This window comes from Tinamus guttatus, unplaced genomic scaffold (assembly GCF_059628265.1).
Source record: "Tinamus guttatus ecotype Peru unplaced genomic scaffold, ASM5962826v1 Tinamus_guttatus_pri_ptg000060l, whole genome shotgun sequence".
Lineage (NCBI taxonomy): Eukaryota > Metazoa > Chordata > Aves > Tinamiformes > Tinamidae > Tinamus > Tinamus guttatus.
In genome coordinates, this window is record NW_028288594.1 from 722,886 (window position 1) to 745,356 (window position 22,471).

At 38.9% G+C, this 22,471-nt stretch overlaps 1 protein-coding gene across 1 annotated transcript in view; it reads right to left on the reverse strand.

Annotated features, from left to right (window-relative positions):
• Positions 1–3,406: 3,406 nt before the first annotated feature.
• MYO3B (myosin IIIB) overlaps positions 3,407–22,471 on the reverse strand; it is a 185,294-nt gene continuing 166,229 nt past the window's right edge. The window contains exons 36-38 of the mRNA XM_088540356.1: positions 5,254–5,360; positions 4,833–4,879; positions 3,407–3,539 (exon numbers count right to left, since the gene is read on the reverse strand). Of these exons, the coding sequence (XP_088396482.1) occupies positions 3,407–3,539; positions 4,833–4,879; positions 5,254–5,360 (287 nt within the window). The remainder of the gene's footprint in view (positions 3,540–4,832; positions 4,880–5,253; positions 5,361–22,471) is intronic.

Below are 22,471 nucleotides of genomic sequence, written 5' to 3' on the forward strand. Positions count from 1 at the left end.
TCCTGCATGTGCGCTGTGTGGTGCCATAAAGCTCCCAGCTCCTACTCTAAGAAGATCCATTCCCAAATGGAGCCAGTTCTTGCCACTGGAGCAAGGAATCTTTCCTCTGTGCTAGGTAGCAGCTCTTTGGTCTCACTGAATTCTTGCAAAAGCTTCCGAGCAGGCTGCCTCACGAAATACAATCTTTATTAAACAACCTTTCTTTTAGAGCACAAATAGTGTCTGAGCTAAATACAATTACTGTTGGAACAGACTGCCCAGCACTGAGGGCTGAACACTCACGATGCCTCCAGGACAGCTGCTCAGCAAAAGATGGTGACTTCCTTTCTTGCAGCGCTGAGTATGGCAAGATGTCAGAGACGCGGCCAGCAGCTCTGGCAGACGCAGCACTTAGAGAAAGCCTCTCCTGAGCACCGCAGGAGTAACGCACACCCGAATTTTGAAAGAAGCACTTCAAATGACAAACGTCTGAGCCACCTCCCTATTCATCTCTCTATTGACTCCCTCATCAATCAACTCAACAAATGCATCTTCCAAAGTGCCAACAAAGTTCACCTCTTCAGCCAATTTTAGTACAATCTAAAGCAAACTGATGATATGGCATTTAATAAGAAGACTGTTCTGAAATAAAGGCACCTATGTGCTCTAAAATGAGGATGAGAAAAAGGATGCCTCACAGGGGTTACCTGGTGAGGGTCAACTGAATGGGGTCTAAAAACATATGAGGAAGAGGGGGTAGGTTCTGAAATAATGCAGTGCACAGACTGGCTTTGTGAACAGTTCTTACCCAAGAAGTAGCAGGAATGAGAACACACAACAAGTTTTTTAAACAGTAACTGCAGCATTAAAAAAAGCAACATTCAGCTCATTAGAAAAAAGTACTAGCAGCTGTAGATAGTGATGCTGCATGTAACAAGAACACATACAACTAAAGAGTGCTCTAAATAAGATATGAAACCTCTTTAAAGTCCATTACTGAGATTAATGCAAGCTTAACAACTGGGAAGAATAAAAAAGATACCTAAGGAGCGTTTGCATTTTCCTTGTGCTTCACTATTTAATGCTCTGAAGCTGTTCCTGTTAACTTGGGCCCCCTTCAGCAAACCACTAAATCATGTGCTGAAATTCCATTGATTTCAGTGGGACTTAGACTTTAGCTTAAGTGCGTCACTGAATTATATATGATTTTTCACTGCACATTACTTTTACTTCAAATTAATAAGACTACTCAGAGCAATGCATTACTCAATATAAGGTACTCAAACCGCATTTTGGTGCTTTTGGCTTTTGGACAGGTGACATAATATGGGATTGGAAGCCTCACTACCACCTAACAGACAAAACTGATAAAATCTGACTACAAATAATGATATGCTTTGCACTAACAATAACACTTTATTTTCTCAAATAGTTTTCCAAAAGGAGGAATAGAACCACAAAGCATTCACATCATTAGAGTTCTCTATGGTCTAGGTCAGTATAAGAATACACAAGATTATCTGACTCCTTTCAAGATAATGTTATTTTCCATTATATTATATATTGCCAGATATCTTGCAATCAATTGACCAGGAGACTCTATGGATTATGAGAAAGAAATAAAAGTTGCATGTTATTTTCCAAGGATAAAGTATAATGAATACTTATTCTTGTTACATTTTGATGAAATGTAAAGAGACTGATCTGCACACACACATCTCTATTAGTTACTACTGTTATTTGTACTGTTTTCTGATATCATTAACTCACCTGCAGCTATTCACCAAGTCTCCCATATTTAAGGAGTCCTTGAATTGTAAAGACTCTAAAACTCATGCTCATGTGTGGCAGTGGGGAATGACCATAAAACCTCTTTCTCTTGCAGGATTTTAGTGTTTATTTTTGATCTTGTCCCGTACTATGTGGAAAATGAGTGAAAGGTTGTTCTTTTGGGAACAACTGAATCCTCTAACCCTCATCTGCCTGCCTTCATTACTGTGTTTTAGGAGAAATAAAGCTTGTACTGGACTGCCACTTTCTTCCCATCTTCTACTTCCAAAGCCCTATTCTGATTTATGGATTTTTATACTACTCTTGCCCCTCATCTCCTATGCCATCTCCTTGTCATGTGATCAAAAGGACACTGCCAGTGAACTCACAGCAAGAAATGCTGTAGCTCAAGAACAAGTGTGAACTGCATGTCCACAAGGAAGAAGGTTTGCTAGCACAAATCTTAGATCTGGGTAAAGCCACTCGAGGGGAGACAAAAACAAGCATAGTTCTCAGGTCTGTATTATACACAGTCAAATTTAATTAGTATGGTTCCTTCAAAAAAGTCATTCTGAGATAATTGATAAGGCGGTACATACATGCAAATTCGATTTCCAAAACTTTTTAGCAAGAGTTTGTATGGAAAAGAAACAAAGATTTGTCACATATAAAAGCTGGTTCAGGAAGAAAAAGTAAAGAGCATGGTGAAATAGCCCATTTTCCTCATAGGAAAAGTTACCAGAAAAGCATCTCAGAATTTGATAGAAAGTCATGTATTGTTTCATTAACAATTTGGAAAAAAATTAGAAGTGAATAGAAAAATTTGCAGTTGACAGTTTTTTCCTATTACATACAAGAGGGACATGAAAATATAGCAATCACTGGAGCACAGAGACAGAGGTTAAGAAAGAAATTAAATACTTGCACGGACAACAAGAATACCCAATCATAACAATGGTTATGCAGAGTGTAGAAACATCAAATGATATCGCTAAAACTGTTTAGCTCCTGATATTTCAAATCATTTTTTGAGTTAACACTTTATAAGAAAAAAACATTTATGAGGTAAATTTGGAGTTACACTTTCATCATTTGAGATTATTTTACCCTCTGCATTTTTGTAATGTTAAAAGCCACACAAAGCACAGGAAGTTATAACAGAGAATGTTTTAAATCAGTCTAATGAAATATAAAACATTTTCACTGTGACCCCATATGATGCTTCTTTTAATCCAGATCAGTTCCTTGGTTGTATTTTCCACCCAGCTCTACCAGCAGTTGTGCCAGCACAACAGAAGGGATGGCACAGGGTGGAAACAGCAGCTGGGGGAGAAAGGGGATAAGGAGCCGGATCTGTATGAGCTAACCTTGCTGCTGAAGTGTGGCTGTGATCAGTAGCAACACACACAGATAGTGCTTGCTACATTAAGTACTATGTATAGTAGTGGTACTGCTTACAGAAATTCAGCCAAATGGGACAATTTACATCTGCAGAAAACAGTCTAAATCAGTGAAAGAAAATTAACAGCTGGATTTTTTAAAAAATACATTATGTAAACACACACACAAAGTTAATTTGAAGAGATTACCAGTGTGAAAATACTCTTACCAGCGTGAAAATACTCTTACCAGCATTAGACAATAAAATAAGTGAAGTTCAGCTCTGAGCAAAAGTCACTCCTCTTGGGGAAGGAGATGGGCAACTGAAGGAGCCTTCACCTTCAGGTATAGATTCAGCAGCTGACAATGATTTGTAGTACTCATCCTCTCCATCAAGCACTTTGATTTGGCTTGAAAGAAAACAAACAATATTATTAATTTAAAAAATGAATGAATTCCATTGGAATCTTAAGGAATAGAAACTTCTCTGTGAATGAAAAGTACTAATACAATAAAGGAAAATATGTGTTGATTAGAAAGATGCAGCTTTTATACATGTTCTTTACTTCTATTTTCTTACTGTTATAATCTGGTTCTGAGTATCTGGGAAAGGCAATAGTCTTTGTTTTTTAGGACAACAGAAAGATAGACTGAATATTTTTATCAAATGTGTATTTCAGCTGAGCATTGTGGCTTCTTTATCTGTGCATATTCCATAAATAGGGTATGATTTAGATGGATGGGTTGCTATCAATATGAGCCAACAACTACAAAATCACACCATCAGTTTCTGGGTAAAGCCTAATAGACATCAAGGGGCCTTCATTTTTCTGTGATGCATGGTGAGTGCTGTAGTCCATGCTAGTTTTTTTGTTCCCTAAATGAAATATAAACTTTTGTATATGAGGAGAGGGGAATCAAATCAAATTTTGTACAGTCATACAAAATTTTGGGCTTGACTCTTGACCCAAAGACCTGCTATTCAGTACATCAATCTTCAGAAGATGAATTAAAAAGAGAAAAAAATCACATAGAAAATTCTTATACATAATAGGAACAGATGCTTTTGTGAGATCCAACACCCATCAGTTCTCTCTGGCCTGTGTCATCAAGCAGTGAAATATTTTGGTGAGTGTGCAGTAGTCATTTTTGCTAACTGCATTCAGTGATTTCTACCTATTCTACCTGTTTTTATGTGATAATTGCTTATGTGAGAACAGGAGCTGCCTGCTGGCCTCGCCAAGTGGAGAAGCAGCAACTGCTGCCGGGCAGAGCAGCCCCTGTGCGAGCCCCTGGCACGAGCTCCTGAGGAGGCCTGGCGTGCGCTGCCGGCGCCGCACTCGGGAGTACTGGGCTTCTGCGCATGTTCTAGGTGACAGGCCTTCACTTTCAAATCCCTTCATCTGACTCCTGTCATTAGTGTTAAATACATTTAAAAACATAAAGAAGGCGAACTTTGTTTTTGCAGTAGGATTTTGAGAGCGCTGGGAAGCATATTTTGTTAGAATCAGTTCTAGTGTCTGCAGACAGCAGTGTATACAAGTTTTCTATTTGCATCTGCAGAAAATGCCCAATGCCAATGCACAGAGATATGTTAATTGTTTATTTTTAGAAACCTCTCTAGAAAGTTTTGCATATTCTGTAATATCACAAAGGACTTCTTCTGTTTACAGTTGCTTAGAACTAAGAAGATAGATATTTACCCAAGTTTTCTTGGCTTCCTCTTGCTCCCTTGATATTCTAGAGTTCCCTGTGGAGAGGGCCAAGAACACACAGTCAAAGCAAAGCAGCAAGTCGTTAATTTTTAATTCAAAGTGATTTTGTGTTGAATGCAAGCAGATGCTGATAATATCAGAAGTCACAGCATAATTTTTTTGATCAAAGGGCTCAAGTGAGCCTGATGAAGCATGCATCTTGCTCGTCTTTGATAAACCACATCAATTATTCACCGTGAAGGCAGACATCCTGACATGAAAGCAACAGATAAAGAGCATAAGCACATGTTCAAGACGAGAGCAGAAGAACGTGGGGGTGGGGCTGGAGGGGCTGAAACAGGTATTAATAACAGAATTATTAACTGGAAACAAAGCCAGTAAAACAGCTTTATTGCCACTTTGAACTCACATTTAACTGGTTATAGTACATGTTGTCCTCAGGGCTATTCAGCATTTTGGGCTGCTGACATCGTCGACGAGGTGTTCTCAGCTTCTGTTCAAGACAGTTTTCCGAACCTATAGCAAGAAAATGCAATTTAGTTTTAAGCTGTACCAGGTGCAGAGAGTATCTTAGTGCATTTTAGTCTGTAAACAGTCCTTTCTTCTGTCCTGTTTGGTCCTGGATTTATTAGCAAACCCATCCTATTCAAAGTGAGCACACATAAACTCAAGGATCCTTTTTTTTCTGTTTTGATACTTAGTCCCAACCAGAGTTTTTAAAGAGAACTTCATTTCTACTTTTATAACATTCTTTCTCACTCTTCCGCATACTTATATCACACAGTTCCTCATTCCTTTCACTCTTTATCTTGGTATCTTCCATTATCTAAGCGGGAAATGAGGTATATTGTGACTACACAGGGATATGTCATCCAGGAGCTGCAAGTCCGTTTTTCTAGAGTTGACAGTAATAAAGCCCTTTGATGAGACTTAGTCTATTGTCATCATTTTTATTACATAAATAAAGGCTACTTTTTGACATGGGTCTCTGTTTAATCAAAGTAATCGGACCAGTCTGGAATTACACCTTCTTAATATAATTTGTGATGTGCTGTAGACTAACAGTTGCTTAAAGTCATCTGGATAGCAGAGTTTAAAGATGAAGGAAATATTTTAGAAGGAATGGATTCATCTTCACGGTAAAAATAAAAATTATTTTAATGACAATATGAAAAAAAGAGTGTTTGGTAGCACTGAAGAGAAAATACGTAATATACAGATCACATTTGTATCCCATATTGCACAGGAAACTTGCTCCAAAGCAAGGGAGCAGCACAGGAGTTCCTTTAAGCACTTCAAAACTGAAGTCAACACAGCATGTGCGGAAGCAGCGCTCTGATCTCACAAATCCACTTTTAAGATCTGGCTTTAAGGGGGAGGCAATATTAGAGGAGGTTTACTGTACGCTCAGCTTCACAGGCTGCAATTACGGTACTTTCCTGCAGTTACTGAGCAAGGCAGAGGAGGTGGTTTCACTTGGGCCTTTTCAGCCAAAGGAGTGTCGGGCTAAGAGACTTTGTCTCTTATTTTACGCCCCTACACAGCCCAGCTTGGAAGCCCCGTGCCTGCGTTCAGTGCGGGACAGCAGGGCCTGTGTGGGAAGTGCGCGCTCGTCCGATGCTCGCCCTCACGCTCCCTCAGCACCTGCAAGCGCCCACACACTAAATGGCCTCCAGGGAACCAACCGGGTCTAAAATACAAAAATAACTTTATAGAGAAAAGAGACGATTTTTTTTTTCCCAGTAAAACAAAATAACTTTTAAGCCATTTGTGCACTGTGCTTGCTAATTCTGATCTCCTAGGTTACATTTCTCTGCTTCCCAAGCTCAGGAAACCTCTGGGGGTTTTTGCTCGGCAGACGGTGAGCGCTGAAATCACCCTTTGCTGCTCACCTGTGCAGTACCCAGCCTGGCAAGCTGCAGGCTGTTTCAGAAAACATGCCTTGAAACTCTGGGGAAATTGTATGCTCAAGTAATATTTGAGTGTTTAGAAACATTTTTGGTGTTATATTTAGATAGGGTGAAATTTTGTTCCTTCTGAAGTCCCCTCCTAACTACCTGCTCCTTTCTACATGCTTTCTATGAAAATTATTCATATGGGTGCTAGAGTTCTCTGTCCAGGACCGCAGCATTGGCCATTTTTGCCAGCAAAGATTTCATTCTCAAGGCCCAGTGAGTTCCTTTTCACAGCAATGAAACCATGCAGTAACTTCCTCAAATAATTTTCTTTTTTGTTCCAGCAAAAGGCTAATACGAACAAAGAATCAGACTGTCAGAGCTCTAAGTGACATCCCACACCTCTCTGCAGCTTGCCAAAAACAAATGCAAAGCACAGAAATATTTGAAGTATTATAATATGATAAGTATTCATTTTTCCTTTCCTCCAAAATGCTGTTGTGGCCTTCATGTTATTTTGCAAAATATCTATATGGGTATTCTTTGTTTTTAAAATGTCTTTCATTCACTAGAATTCAGAGACACTAACATTTTTCTCTAGCTTTTTTACTCTGACACTTAATTATTTCTGCATCTTCCATGTGTGGTCTGCAGCTTGTGCCCTCCAAAGGAAACACCCTTTCAGTGGGCCCATTTGTCTTAGTGCAGTAGCATACTACACGAACAGTACAAAATCTGGTAACATTTATCATAAACTACCATATCTGGAGAAAACTGCATTAACATGTGCTCAACACTCAGCAGTTGAATAGGAGTTTTAAATGGTGCTCCAAAATATTTTGCTTTGATGGCAAACTTAAGGCCACCAATGGGGGAAAAAAAACCACACTTGTCATTTTAGTAACAATAGGAGCAGTACCAATATCACAAATTGAGTATTGATTATATTGCACCCAAATTGTGCCAAGCACCTCTGATACACTCAAACTCCTGTGTTTGCTACAAAGTTGGAGACCAGATGGGAGGGCAAGCATGTGCATGTCCTTCAGCAACCATATTTTATGCCAGATATTTGTCTTCCTTTTGTCTGGAAAAGGGCTTTCCCTGTGCAACACCAAGAGCAGATATTCCTTGGGTTACAGTGTTTTATCAGTAAATTCCTTGCTGCAGTGCCGAAATAACACAGAATAGACACAATCCTTCCTACCAGGTACATGAGACCCACTGATCTGGCAAGAGTAGTGTGAACGGAGGTTGCGGCATCTTGCTCCTTTCTGCGTTTGAACCCAGTGCAGCAAATGGGTGACGGCAGCACTGACACGCACGGGTCTGCAGGCTGCCACGGAGGCTGCCCGAGCAGAACCCAACAGCAACGCTGCTCACAATGAAGGGCAGTTAAAGACTGGCAAATGGGTGGATCCAATGGACTAGAAAGTCTTTATAAGTAAATAAACAGATGGGGTTTTCAGTTACTCCTCTACTACCACTACTGGTCATCTTTTTTATTTGCCTGCTGTTTAAGAGCCCAAGACAACAGACCAGTGCCTTCTAGTGCTCGGCTGTATTTGAAAATACACCTATTTTCAGCTAAATGCAGAATCAAACTTTTCAGTTTTTCAGAACATGAAATTATGCAATTGGAAAAATAGTGTCTCAAGGACAGACTTGGAAAACATCATGGATGTTCTGCTGAATACGAAGTAGACTGGATGCAAAGCAGAAGAATACTCAACAAAAATAGGAAAAAAGGTGCTACTGCAGAATACAAAGTTGTTTTTAAAAGGGCGCTGAAAACACTCTCAGAATATTCTGAGAACAAAAACTGGAAATCCTGCCTTATAGTGAAAAAGTAAGGAAGATCTTCCAATCATTTTATTCAAAGGAAAGTTAAATGACGACATAAAGCAATTCTAAATCCCTGTAGAGAAGGAAACCTTCTGATTGTAGGCGACTCTTCTCTGTAGAAAAGAAAGTTCCGAAGTGTCTAATAGCTAGAAGTGGAGAAAAATTCTGACCAGAATATGGCACATAATGAAAGCAATCAGCCAGAGGAAGCAAAATACTGAGCCATATGATGGCAACTTGAATCAACATTGGAAGTTCTTAGAAAATGTCTGCTTTGCCTCAAGTGAAAGTCAAAGACTTTTCATTCAAAATATGATATAGTTCACTTCTGGCTTAATGTGAATTAATTTCTCTAGTGTGATCTTTATCAAGAATCTCAATCTGCAAAAGACTGCAGATTGATTTCTCGGATATGCTTTCAATTTTGAGTTTCTATGCATCTCTTCTTTGCTTTATTATGGCTGATATAAATATTTTTCTTATATGAGCCATCACGTCCAAGGCTGACACTTTACTTGATATCTTTTGGCTTAAAGATGAGTAGTCCAGTTCATACACCTTATTTAGACGATTTTTCTGGTTAAAAATCTATCCTTTCAATAAAATAGCAACGGATTCTTTCAGAACTTATTGTGGTATTTAAAAATTGTGAACAAATATTGAGAACTCTTGAGGGGCAAAGAATCATCAGATTTTTCTCTCTGAAATTAAGCTGAGTTATTCATAAACTGTTCATGGATAAGACCTTGCCTCAGAAACCCATTGGTGCTGATAACTTAGCCGAACAATACTAACTTTTTCTACATGGGGATTTCTGCAGAGGAGATGGTGATGAGGCAGCTACAACTGCATTTGTAACTTGCAGTTGTCATTGGCTGAGCTGGTTCGATTTAAGCCTGGTGCAGTGCAGAGGTGGCCCTGGGCCCTGGATGATGACACCTTCCCCGCAGCACGAGCGCACAACACTGCCACACCATGGGACGGGCTGTGTTGTAGGCTCCCTTCTTGAAGGGACTCCCTCCCACGACAACACATATCAAAATGCGGAGCTGCGTACTCTCATTTGCTTTCTGAAATCCCTTACCCAAAACGGGCTGTCAAATGGATTAACCTTTTCTCTTTCCTGTTAGAAGTGAACACAAACATAGCACTTCAAGGAAGGACACTTCTTGCCTAATCACTCAGACTTTGGGAGAACTATGGTACAAGGAGAAGGGGCAGTCTAGCAAAGCAAAGGTAATGGGGCCATTTAGAGGATCATATTTATTATTAACCAAGTAAGCAAATAAAGTAGATTTATTGGTATGACCAAGAAAAAGAATAAGTATGTGGATGATTTCCAATCTATAGTATCAGATGAAACATGAAAGTACAGCCCTTAATTATAAGCAAATATTAGCACAGACTCATGGGATCTCATCATAACATCTCAAGGTCTATGTTCATGAAAATTTAAGCAATGTTTAAAATCATGTTAATTTGTTCTTTGTTTGTTTCTTTTCCTGCCAGTCTAATTTATTCCAAAAGACTTTGGTTCTCAAGCCTGGATATATTGATCATGCCCATGTAAAAGCATTGTTATAGCCTGGGGAGAAGACTTTTGTGAAAAAACTTGTCTTTGTTCTCCTTTGATAATTTGTATGTATTCCGATGTTTTCAAGCTTTTCCAGTTTTGAATCATTTTTGAAGGCAGCAAGTTAACTTCATTTTTCCTCTTGAAGTCTCGGGCAAATGCAGAAATGACCTCACTGTCAATGATAATATACATCCTCCTCCTGGACTGGATGCTAAATGGATAATTATGTGCAGCATGTTGACTTCAAGGAACAGTTCTATCTTCTGTGCAGTACACGTCTATTCAAACCAAAGACTCAAGAGGCTAGTGATTCTGATTGCGCTCATATCAGTGTTAAATGGGAGTGATTGAACTTCATTCATGTGGTAAAAAAAAAAAAAAAAAAAGCTGTAAATGAATTGAACTTTATCATTTTAATTATTCCAACTCTGTTTTAAAAAAGAGCATATATTGCTGTCAGACCATCAGTATTCATATAAACATGTTTTCTTTCCTCCCTCATTCCTGTGATTCTCCACATGTCCACAATGTTTGCGCACGCTTACCTCACACCATGAACACAAAATGGGAGAAAACAAAAGCCTGACCAAAAAGCAGAGTCTGGCAGTTAAACCCTGCTGAGCTCCTTCTGGGCCCGCCGCACAGCCCGAGCCAAGGCTGTGAACACAGAACTGTTTGCGTATCTTTGTACCAACCTGTGGGCTCTCTGACTGTAGCACAAGCACACATAAAGGGATACCAGGCCCATAGTACTGCCTGGTAAGTGCTACCAGCTATAAATTCATCAGAAACAAGGATACGATAAGAGCTGTAATAAACAGAGCAAGCACCGTGGAACACTCTGGTAGCTTCATTTAGGAATAATGAAAGCTACCAGATCTATACTATGCACTATAAATATCCGCTATAGGACGGTTGTTCTGCAAGCAGGCCACAGGCTGAGGGAAAACAAAGAACCTATCTATCTCCAAAAGATTTTCACCTCAGTATGGGCCAAACCACACCAAGGGACAACAACATGGGGCAGCAAAGAGCAAAAAGAAAGTCCAGTTGGTGACTCAGGCAATCAGGCATGTCTCTAGTGTACTTTTCTTTTTGAGATTAATGGGAAAGGAAAGAGCAAACTACAGGAAAAGGAAATGGAAAGAAAAAAGAAAAAAAGAGAAGAAAAATGAAACAATCAAGTAAGATGCTGAGAAACTAAAAATGGCAGAAAAGGGAATAAATCACTATTAACGGTGCTGCAGTAAAGCCTAAGTTCTGGCATCATGGATTTGATTAATCTAGCAACATCAGTAGCCTGGAGGCAACCTGGCATATTCAGCACTATTAACAATCATAATACCCTCCAAGGTACTTCACACTTACACAGCAGTAACTTCAGAGCTCTGCAAACCTTCACTAAAGCCATCTACTCTGTTGATAACTCTCCATTGATACAATTTTATGAAGAACCATCCTTGCCACCAAATTCCTTCACTCCCTTTCTATAGAAGAGTGTCCAAGAAGATACAGGGGCTACTGCTCCGCATGATGCTAGCAACATACAAGTATGAAAAGAACAATAAATGAGATGTTTTTTGATGAGGTGGATGGTCTCACAGCTCCAAATATTTGATGGACTCTCTGCGAATGCATAGAAAAAAAGTCCTATAATGGAAAAAAAATAATGAAACAAAACAAAACTTTGTGATCACCTCAGATTCTCCACACCATTGTGGTGAACTAAAACTGTGTTTATTCAGATGGAGTGTGTTCATAGTGCCAAGAGCCATAGACTGCTAGGGAAATTAGTGTAGCCTCTTTGATGTCATGTGCATCCCAGAATCTGTATGAATCCCAGAATCTGTATGAATCCCAGAATCACTGCTAAAACTGTGAGCACAGCCTTCTGTTTATAACTCTAAACAGAACCATTTGAAAACACACACTGAAAGAACTTATAACAGAAGCAATGCATTTTCTTCGACCCAGTGATTCACTGCCTATGGCTTCATTTTGGATACTGCAATTCTATGCAAAACCATATGCTTTAGATTATGACGCACACCAAGTAAATCATAAGTTTTTCAAGATGGTATCTAAAGGCTGGTTTTGCGTCTGTTTGTTGCCAAAGACCCAGATGATACTGTAATTAAAACAACAAATACTTTATATGAAATCAATCATTCAGTTGTCTCTGAACCCTGAGACAATGTCTTTTAGATACACTTTGTTGGGAAACAAGTTCCATAAATAGTTAGAATCTTGGCTTTTGTTATTTTTTTTCCTTCCAACACAATTCCGATCTTTCAGTATTTGTCAGTTCTTTCAGTTTCTATTGTGAATGATTTAAATGTAGAGGGAAAAGGCAGAGAGCAAACAAAACATCATGAAAAACTAAACTGTCAATGACTAACAGTGACAAGATTCAAACTTGTCAACAAACAGCACGCTCCTACAAGTATTGTTCTGAACACATCTTCCTATACGCACTGAATATATGCCACCCTCTCATATGCCTTGCACGTAATAGCATCTATAGCATATTCCGGAGGTGTGGTAACTAGTTGACTAACTAGTCAAAGCCCAATAAGTTTATACAGCTACAACTTTAAGAATAATTTCATGTCCAACTACCCTGGACAACAAAAACTATTTTTGGACAATTAAGAAAACTGATAATTACTTTTCTTCCCATTTTCTTCTTATATTTGGCCCATGGCCAAGTGCAGATGTTGCTTCTTTGTTAATTCTTCATACCTTTTCAGAGGAGATGGTTATTGATGAAAACCAGGCCATGCCATGTACACTGGAATTACCACATCTCACAGCATATTTTCAGGTCCTAGGAGACCTGCCTGAGCAAATACCATCTGGCCTGATACAGTCCTGTTCTCATGATGCAAGCTCAGTCCAAAAGAGTTATGTCTTAGTTAGAACTTGGGATGCTGAGGTCGTTTATTTGTTTATCAAAGATAAGAGAATATGATCAGAAAAGATCTCAGGTGACTATATTGTCCTTCCCCCTGTTCCATAGCAAAATCACATCTCATGTTAGAGGTCTAGGAAATTTTAGAAATTGCTCAGAAACAAAGCTATTAAAGAAATTCTTCACAAATACAACATTAACAATGGAATGACTCTCTATTTCTGTGCAATAAGATGATGAATACTCCTTCAAAGAAGAGTTGAATTGATAATATAGTCAATCTGATTGATTACATAGCTTTGGGAAATCTAAAATACAAACCCTAAATATCATGACAGTATCATAAATTTCAATGATATTACCTAGAATACATTTGGACCTGTTAAAGCAGAAGTTTTAAACTGCAGACTATGGATTTCTCCAGAGCTGCACATCACATGCCAGCACGCCTCAGAAAACTCACTGGACACTTGGCATTGGCTCCTCTTGTGAATTCTTGCTAAAAAGGCAAAGCATATGGGGGGAAAAGATGAAACAAACAGAAAATGTAAACACTGTGATTAACTTTTAAAAATAAAAAGTCAAAACATTCACTGCATTAGAGACCAGTAATGAATCACAAATACCTTTCTAATACTGCCTTCCTACTGAGCCAACTGCTGAAGTTGCCACAAATGCATCACACAAATGGAGGGAGCTGCTCTGTGCAATCCAAAGTAGGACAGAGCCGCTCTGTAAGTTTGCACTCAGTCAGGATACAGCTCTCGGCGTGCATGTGTTTCCGAGTTGCTGTCCAAGCATACCACCAGGATTCTTTTAAAGGTAATCCCTCACCTTTTTCCAAACTGTAATAATAGCATTTTTTATCCCACATCCTCAGAGATTAAGCCACTTGATTGACTTTGAATTCTGGACACACTGGAAATTTGTATTAATTTAGCATAATGATGAGGCGCAATAAAGGCTCTGTGGAACCACAACAGCACAGTCTCTAAGGTTTTGTTCGTTACAGAAACATAATTTGCATATCTAAAGGCTTGAAACCATGGGTCCATATTGATACAACTAGTAGCTCAAATTTGAGTGTAGCAGATTCAGCATATATTTCAAAGAATAAATGGTAGAAGGCCAAGATAAAACTCTCAGTAGATTTCTTCATTAAGAAAGAAGGTGTTTTTTTTCCTGAATTCAAGGTAGTTGGCAGCAATAGCTCTTAAAGCATATAATCAAGAAAGTTTGACTGAAAGCAGCAAAAATGTCACTAGTTAAGTACGTGCTTCCCAATGTTGCTACAGTGATTTAGTCTGACGTGTGAATGTTGGAAGTATGGAGCCTTGACCAGATGAAGGAGACTAATGCTGCTGACCTATGCATGTTAAGTGCTAGCGATCCATTCCTTGATGGGGGGTGTTAATTGCCTCTGGGACTCCTAACATTAGACCTACAATTAGTGATGGTTCAGAACTGACTATAAATCAAATGCAGGCCAGTAAGTTCCCAGGGAATATTTTTAAAGAGAAACTGAAGAAACACAAGCAAACTGCCCAGCCAATGACATTGAGTCAGAAAAATAAGGAGGACTGGAAAAAATCTTCAGATTTCAGACATGAATGTGCCCTGTGAAAGAGCACCTAGATGTTCTTCTCTTTCCAAAACTGAATGAGAAACTATTTAATACTAACTTATGCCCTGAATCACAGTCTGGACATGTATAGAAATAAGAGGTCCTTATTTCAAGAGTTGGGAGCAGTGAGGTTAGATCATTAACTTTCATCCTGTTAAGACGTAAAGGTAGATGGGAGTTTACAGTGGTAGGAAACTGTATTTAGAAAACATAGAACAGAGATTTGAAGAAAACTGAGGGAGCTCTGGAGTGAATTTGAACATTGGAGTGCTCAGACCTGATAAAGCACTTTTAGGATGTGTATCTCATGACACCTGCTCGTATCAGCTGCAGTAGGAATTTAGGGAGTGCAAAGGACACAGAATATCTGTACACTTTATCCAGTGCATCCCCAAAGCACTTGGAAGAAAAACAGAGAAAGAGGGACATGTATACTCATATGTGTGCATGTGCAAATAAAATGAGTTGACTTTCTGATACTACAGTGACTTGTTTATGTGATAATACTTATGCTCTGAACTTCAGTATCTTGACAGGGCACAGCTTGGCTTATCATGTCAGCTCACTGTACTGCATTCCACTTAAGGTGGCCTTTTTACATGAGACATTTTAAACTGTTAAATGCTACAAAATTAGAGTTAATATTTTTTTCATAAACAGGTGACTTACTAAGGTGACTTTGATGACATATTGTTCCTCAGAGCTTAGTGAACCCTCTCTTAGCAAAGTGAGTGGCAGTTTTATGTTCAAATTGAGGCATGAGGAGGGCCTGAGGCTCACCCTCTCTGAAAACCACTTCCTTCCTGAGTATGTAAGGAACTCAAAATTTCCTGCCATTGCAGAAAACACAGACCAACAAAAAATTATTTGGGGAATTGACTTAGACAGGTTTTTCACTTCTTATCTTCTATGGGTCTGTGGGTTTTTTAGACCCTCTTTTGCAACTCTGGACAGTATTCTCAGTTAGCAATAAAGTTACATACCCCTACAGAACTAGCTTGTGATACGACCTCATCAAATTCTGTCTGCGGCCCTAACTCTACACTTGGGTCTCTGGGTACGGCAGAGCAAGCAAAGCTGTGAATTAACACTTTATTTGTTACTGTGCACTGGTTCCCAGTGGCAATTAGCTAAAAAGGACCATTCAGAGCTACAGCATGAATAAACTAACGCTTTGCAAGTGCACCGGTTGCCACACAATGTCATGCAAAAATATTCAAGCCAGTTCCAACTTATCTGTCCTGGCGACTAGGGCAGTATGGCCATAGTGTGCATGTGTATATGTGTGTGTGGGTGTAAACATATATATTCACATATATTCATATAATTCTCTTCCATAACCCACTAGGCTTTTAGTAGAAGTAATTAGCTTAGGCATAGCACTGCACTCATCGAGCTACACTGCCTCCAGGATCTGATTCATATCTAGCTTGAGCACTTTTGTAAAGTAATGGCATAAGCTGAGCAACTGTATCATATTTTTTTTTTTATCATAACTTATTCTATACTAACTTTCCCTTGGAGAAAAACACTAACAATCAGCTTTACCACTGTGAATAGATTCATCAAGATCTGCTACTGAAATAATGCCATAATATTAATGACAATATCCTGTTCTCAGCAGTGATGCTCATATCTTAAAAATGCTAACACTGATGCATAACTTCACCACTAGAATTAGCTTCTGAAGCTAGTCACAATCCTAAGCATATGAACACATGGGAAAAAAACACATTGATATTAATGAGGGTTAGAAAAATATGATTAAAATGGAAATGTATAATAGAATTTTAAACTCCTCCATTTAGAGAGTACTGTCTTAATTATTTCAATTACTAGAAGTCCCTAAAAAGTAAAAGGCTAGGGGCAGAGAAAAACAAGCATTTCTCTTCATTTGTAGAAAACATAATGAATCTAAAAAATTTCAACATCCTTTCTACCCACACAGTACTTGAACCAACTCATGAAGCAATTTTAACTCAGAGATAACTGGGAGTCATTCACTTTCTGCAACCACACATTAACATGTAGAAGCACTTGGCCTAATCTTTGATGAAAAATTCTGATGTTAGGTTCTTGAATAAAATAAGTACATGATTAATTTTTGCTTTCATGAGAAGCATCAATTCCTCATGCAGGTGCTCAGCATCACCTAACTTAAGTGAACATGCAGGCTTGTGACAGACAGAAGCAAACTGAAGATAATAGGCAAAATTTATGTTTTCAAGTAATGTACAAAACAAGTCACTTCAAAGAGGCCCATAAATGATCATTTTATATATATATATATATATATATGTATATATATAATACAGCAAGAAGCAAAGAAATATGATTCATGGACCTTATGCTACAGTTCATTGTTTGCTTACACAAGGTAGAGTGGCAGGAAATTATCTCTGTCTCGTCACGCATTTCATTTTTGATTAGGTGATTTTGCATTATTTGGAACTTCAAAAAGCAGCCACAAAAATATATTTTTTCCTCTGAAAATGCATTTTTTCTAGAGAAAAAAAATGCCAACAACACCACATACTGCAAAACAAGATTTTCAGTTTTTACTGCAAACATTTACACATGCCAGCAGTCTATGTGAAGTCAATGTGTTATGTTACTGCATAATGATGGAGCATGTGTGAACTTGTATGACTGAAGCAATAGCTTTAAAATAAAATATTAAAGATATAGCCCTTTTTATTAATATCAACAAATTGTCCATATTTGTTTGAAACAAATTACTGTTCTTTCATTATTATATTGACGTCATGTTGTTCAGAAAAAGATATGATATAATAAAAGCAACATTACTTAGAATCATAATTACTTAATTTTATTACTGAAATATATATTTGAGATTAACTGCACAAATTTTTTTTTGCATTCTGCATGTGTCTGCTATAGTACTAGATCTGGAAGGTTCATGCATAGATAAAAACATTGACACTTTCCTTAGGTAGCTGTTTGGGAATGTGAAGTCCTAGCGTATTTTGCATATATACTTTCTAGAGATGACCCTAGTAACTCTTTTGAAACAAACTCTTACAGGGTAGGACACAAGCTGTCAGGTTGCACAGGTACTGTGTGTTCTGTGATGAAAAGGTATCTGTAACACCAGACAGCAAAGAACTCACGGCCTCACCACACCTGTCCTTTTCCCTTCCCTCATGGCTGCAGGCAGCCAGGAGCATGATATCAGTTTGAATGTACACAGAACTTGCCACATTAGCCTTGAGAGGAATTAATTTCCCAATCACCTCTGCTGAAGTGTTAAATTCAGATGTCTAATGATGGTATTTTAAACACTACCATTACCTACTTCATTGGAGCTCAAGGCACATATGGAGAGAGACAGTTAATCATACTAGGAAGAGCTGGGTGATTTATTGACCCTCTTACACAAGGAACAGTAGCAACTTTGTGCCATTATTCGCCATTTTTCAAGAAAGAGTCAAAGCTCAAGCACTAGTTACGAATCTGAGTCCACAGAAGGGAGGCTGAGCCCATCAGATTTCATCCCTGTAATGAAACATATAATAGAAGTTAAGGAGCCAAGAGGACCAAGGAGTGAACACACCTGATTACCTTTTCTGATCTGATTTTAGTTACTTTTTGAAGTACTTCAAAACTACTTACTTTACGGAAGCTTTTACTTCATGTAAGAACCAAAGGAACAAAACTAGTAATTCTATCTGCAAATGGACTTTTCTTACCCTTTTAAAGAACTTCAGGTATTTTTGTAGTTACTAACATTTAAACAGAGACCTGCATACTAACTCGGAAGGACTCAGCATGACATATTCAGCTTTCATTAAATCACAGAACAGGCAGCAAGTGACACTGGTTCTCACCTTCCAGATAGCTTAGTAATTTTGGCTCACTATGTATAACTCATGGCAACCTGTGGTTAAGAAATGCTCTACTCCTGTCAGCTGCAACGGAGCTAGCAAACAGCAGTATTTCTAAAGTCTAAGACTATGCCAGTATTAAATATCCATCAAAAAATCCATTCATCAAAATTGAGATTTTGGCACTAATTTAAAAAAGTCAATGAAATCCCAATGAAGTGTACCAGCCTTTTTTTTTGATATATCAGAAAGCCTCTTCCAAATTACTGGCTTGAATGTGAGACACGAAGAGCTCAAAGTCAACAAAATGATCTCGCTAGCCTTGCCAATGTGCATAAGGGGTTTTATCTTTAAAAAAAGACTAGTGCTTACTTGCATAAAGTCCATATGAAGTTTAATGGATGAAAGTGATTAAAGATATCTGAAAGGTGTTTCTATTTTTTAATCATTAGCATGTCACATTGGTAAAATTCAAGTCTGCTTTCAGCTCTGGGTACTCAAATTGTACCTTTCCTTATTTCTAAAAGGCAGGCATTTCCAGCTAGACCATATCTTTGAGTAGGAAAGTGTGCCAATGAGAACAGCAATGCACAGGCACTAACAGGCCTTCTTCAGAAAGCCTCAAGGCTCCACGACAAAAACTGCAGCTGAGTTAGAAGCTGTCTAGGCTCCTTTTTTAGTACATTCCAAGTAGAATTTTAGGGCAACAGAGACTTTTTTTTTTTGTGAATTCAGGTCATGCTAGCTAGTAGTTTCAGCTGAAATAACATGAAAAAAACTTCAGAGATGTTGAAACAATTCATTTTGGCATCTCAAAAACAAAACATTTTGATTTTGTCACAAGGGGACTCCTTTCCCAAAACAGAGGAGGTAGTGCTGCCACCGCTGATATCCACAGTCTCAGTGATTAGTCCATGTTCTTAGGTTGTGAAACATGTAGCTTCAAACACCTCCTTTAACTGATTTGGTAGAGGGACCGGAACACAAACATCATGCTTCTCAGGAGAGTAACTTAACTGCTGGACTAGAAAATATTCTTAGATAGGTTTCTCAGCCTCATTTGTTGAAAGTGTCCCACTTTGCATAAAGTAGTTAAATATTCATCGAAAGAGAGACTGAAAGCCAGGTGCTTGCCCCCTTTTCCTTTGACTGATCAAATTACCATGATCTCAAGTCAATCACATGCTCTCCGTTTCTGTGGCCTACTTATTATTTAATATACATTCTACTAACGGAAGAAAGGGGAGAAGGAGAAAATGCTTTCTGCTCCTGACTTCTCTATCTTCCTTGAGCATAGCCCAGGCCAGTGGAAATATGGGCAAGTGAAAATGTTGAGCCTTACCTTCAGAAGGACAGTACTGTAAAGTAGGAAAATATCATTTGCCAACATGTGGAGTGGTTAAAAACACAGCAGTTTAATGACAAAAAGAATAGTATTGCTTAAAGGAAAAAGTAGTGACACATCTGCATCTATTTGTATCTAGCATTTATCCCTATTGGAACAATTAATAAAGCTATGCATAAATCACATGAAGATCATTAAATCCACTGACTCAGGCTGCTGACTAATTGGTAAATACACACTTGACAAAAATGTAAAATGTATGCCAACTTCACATTTTAAAACTGTTTTTCACTTAAAATTTCTCTGCTTCCCAACTGTTTTTTCCAAGAGGGCTTCATTTTCATGGTTATTGGTCTTAGAGAAAAAACGGTGCTCAAAACAGCACCAAAGATCTTAGGCTCTAGAGTGTGTGAAAACAAAGCACCAGCTTTACCACACTTACAGAAAGTAAAGATCTATCTATCTGCCTAGGGAGATTTCCTAAGGTACCTGTGAACCTAAGGCCTGCTGAAGTCAACTGCTGAACACATCAGTAGATTCTTTCAGGCACTTCAAGTCCACTACAAGTGTGGTCTTTAGCACTTGTTCCTGCAATGTTGTTTTAGCCTCCGCATAGTCCTATGAATGAATAGTTCGAATGAACGTATCATTGTGCAAAGAAATTTTGACTGAGTCACATCTGGCAGATTCAGATGTAGGAAAGACCCAGGAGGGCTGGTGCTTGGAGCATACAGACACTCTTGACACCACTGAAATTACACACAAAGTAAAATTAATTATAAAAAACCTGAGGAGCATGAGACCGGCTGGGGCTGGAGTTGTCTACCCCAGCACATCTCTAAAGGTCACGGCGGACTCATCTCCACTCTGTTTTGGGCAATGTGAAGCCTCTGTACCCCTCAGCCCATCCACCACACCATCTTCTCAGAGGAGCCACAAGGAAAAGAGGCACAGACTCTGCAGGCAGGGAGCTCAGCAAAGCCTTTAATACTTACAATGCCTCTTAACAAATCCATGGAAAGCCCAGACTCACGGGCCTTTTTTTTTTTTTTTGCCACCCTCACTGATGGCTCTGACTGTACAAGGCCCCCCTACATCAAACAATCCCAGATGGAGGGGGGCCTTGGGAGCTGGCCCAGTGCTCCATCTGGGCCTGACCTCAAGTTTTCTGTATTTACATTTTTTCCAAAGCATGATTTAGAACAGATGTCACTGGACACCACTGCTCTTCTCCAGAGTTGGAGTAGAAAATCAGCAGAAGAGGGAGATACAGAGCAGCTCTATTTACCTTACATAAAGATATTGATCTGAACAGAAAAGAGGGGAGAGAATCCAGTCATTTTGTTTAGTTTACTTGGATTCACATCCAAATGTCAGTGCTGGCTTCTTTCTAATAAGGCTCAGCAAAATTCTTGGTTTGCTTGTGAATAGCCTTATAACTAAGCAGAGTCTTTTGGGATAAGGATGGATTAGGACCATCTCTGCTTGTATTCTCATTCCTGCCATTGATTTTGACAGTGCCTGAAGAACATATTCAAAGTACTTGCCTAAAACCACACTTATGGTGTGCATGTTTGAAACAAAGGATGAAATAATGTTGAGAAAGAGTATTATGAAACTGATAGAGCTTTAATAGTGGCTTAATAAAAGGAATGAGAATATGAAACTCTCTTCTTTAGACAACACGTGGTGAAACAAGCTGCCCGCAATGGAGGGAAAAAGCTTGAAAAGAAACATTTGGAAAAAATACAATGACATATGGTCCCATATGTTAAATCTATACTGCTTCCTAATTCCTTCAGGGTAAAATTCATCCTTATCCTGAGCAAATTCCAAGTAGCTTGACTTTGCCTGTGGGAACTAATGAGGGAATAAAATCTCCCCTCCACATATAGCCTGGCCACAGCGCCGGAAAGCAGCTTCTCTGCAAGTGCTGTTCACCCCTTGACTGGAGCAGCGCTGGTAAATTCCTAAACCATGGAATAACAACAGAATAGCTGGAGTTGCTTTAAAGATTTTACACAAAGATGCACAGTGGTACCCATGAGGCACCACCCGGGAATCTAGGACACTTAACGTTCCACAGCACTTTCATGGGATTTACTGTCCTTAGATTTGTGAGATACATGTTTTCCACTCTTGTAACTCCCGCTTTTGTGGATTTATCAGTTCCTGGATAAGGGATTGGGAGAGGAGATGGTCTATAGTAGCTTTCAGCAGCTTTCCTGTTCATACAGTGCTGGTGAGTGTGCTGAGCATAGGCAAAGATCCATCCAGCAATGAAAGGGTCCCATCTCTAAAAGCTCTGAACTTAACTATGATGTATTACTATCAGCGTAATCTTGTCACCTTTTGGATGGCTGTACCTCCCACAGAATCAGCTCATGGCATAGGCAAAGTCGACAATTTCCTAGGTTAACAAATTGCTGGAGATACCAAAACGGCCACAGTCCTGTTGATGCTGCCAGAGCTCTGGGAAGCCAGGCTGCCTTGTCCTGTTGCCTCCTGTAGTTCAGACACTCACTGGCAGTTTTCTCACTAGTCCTTTTGAAGCTACAGTTCTACTACAAATCTTTTCACACAAGA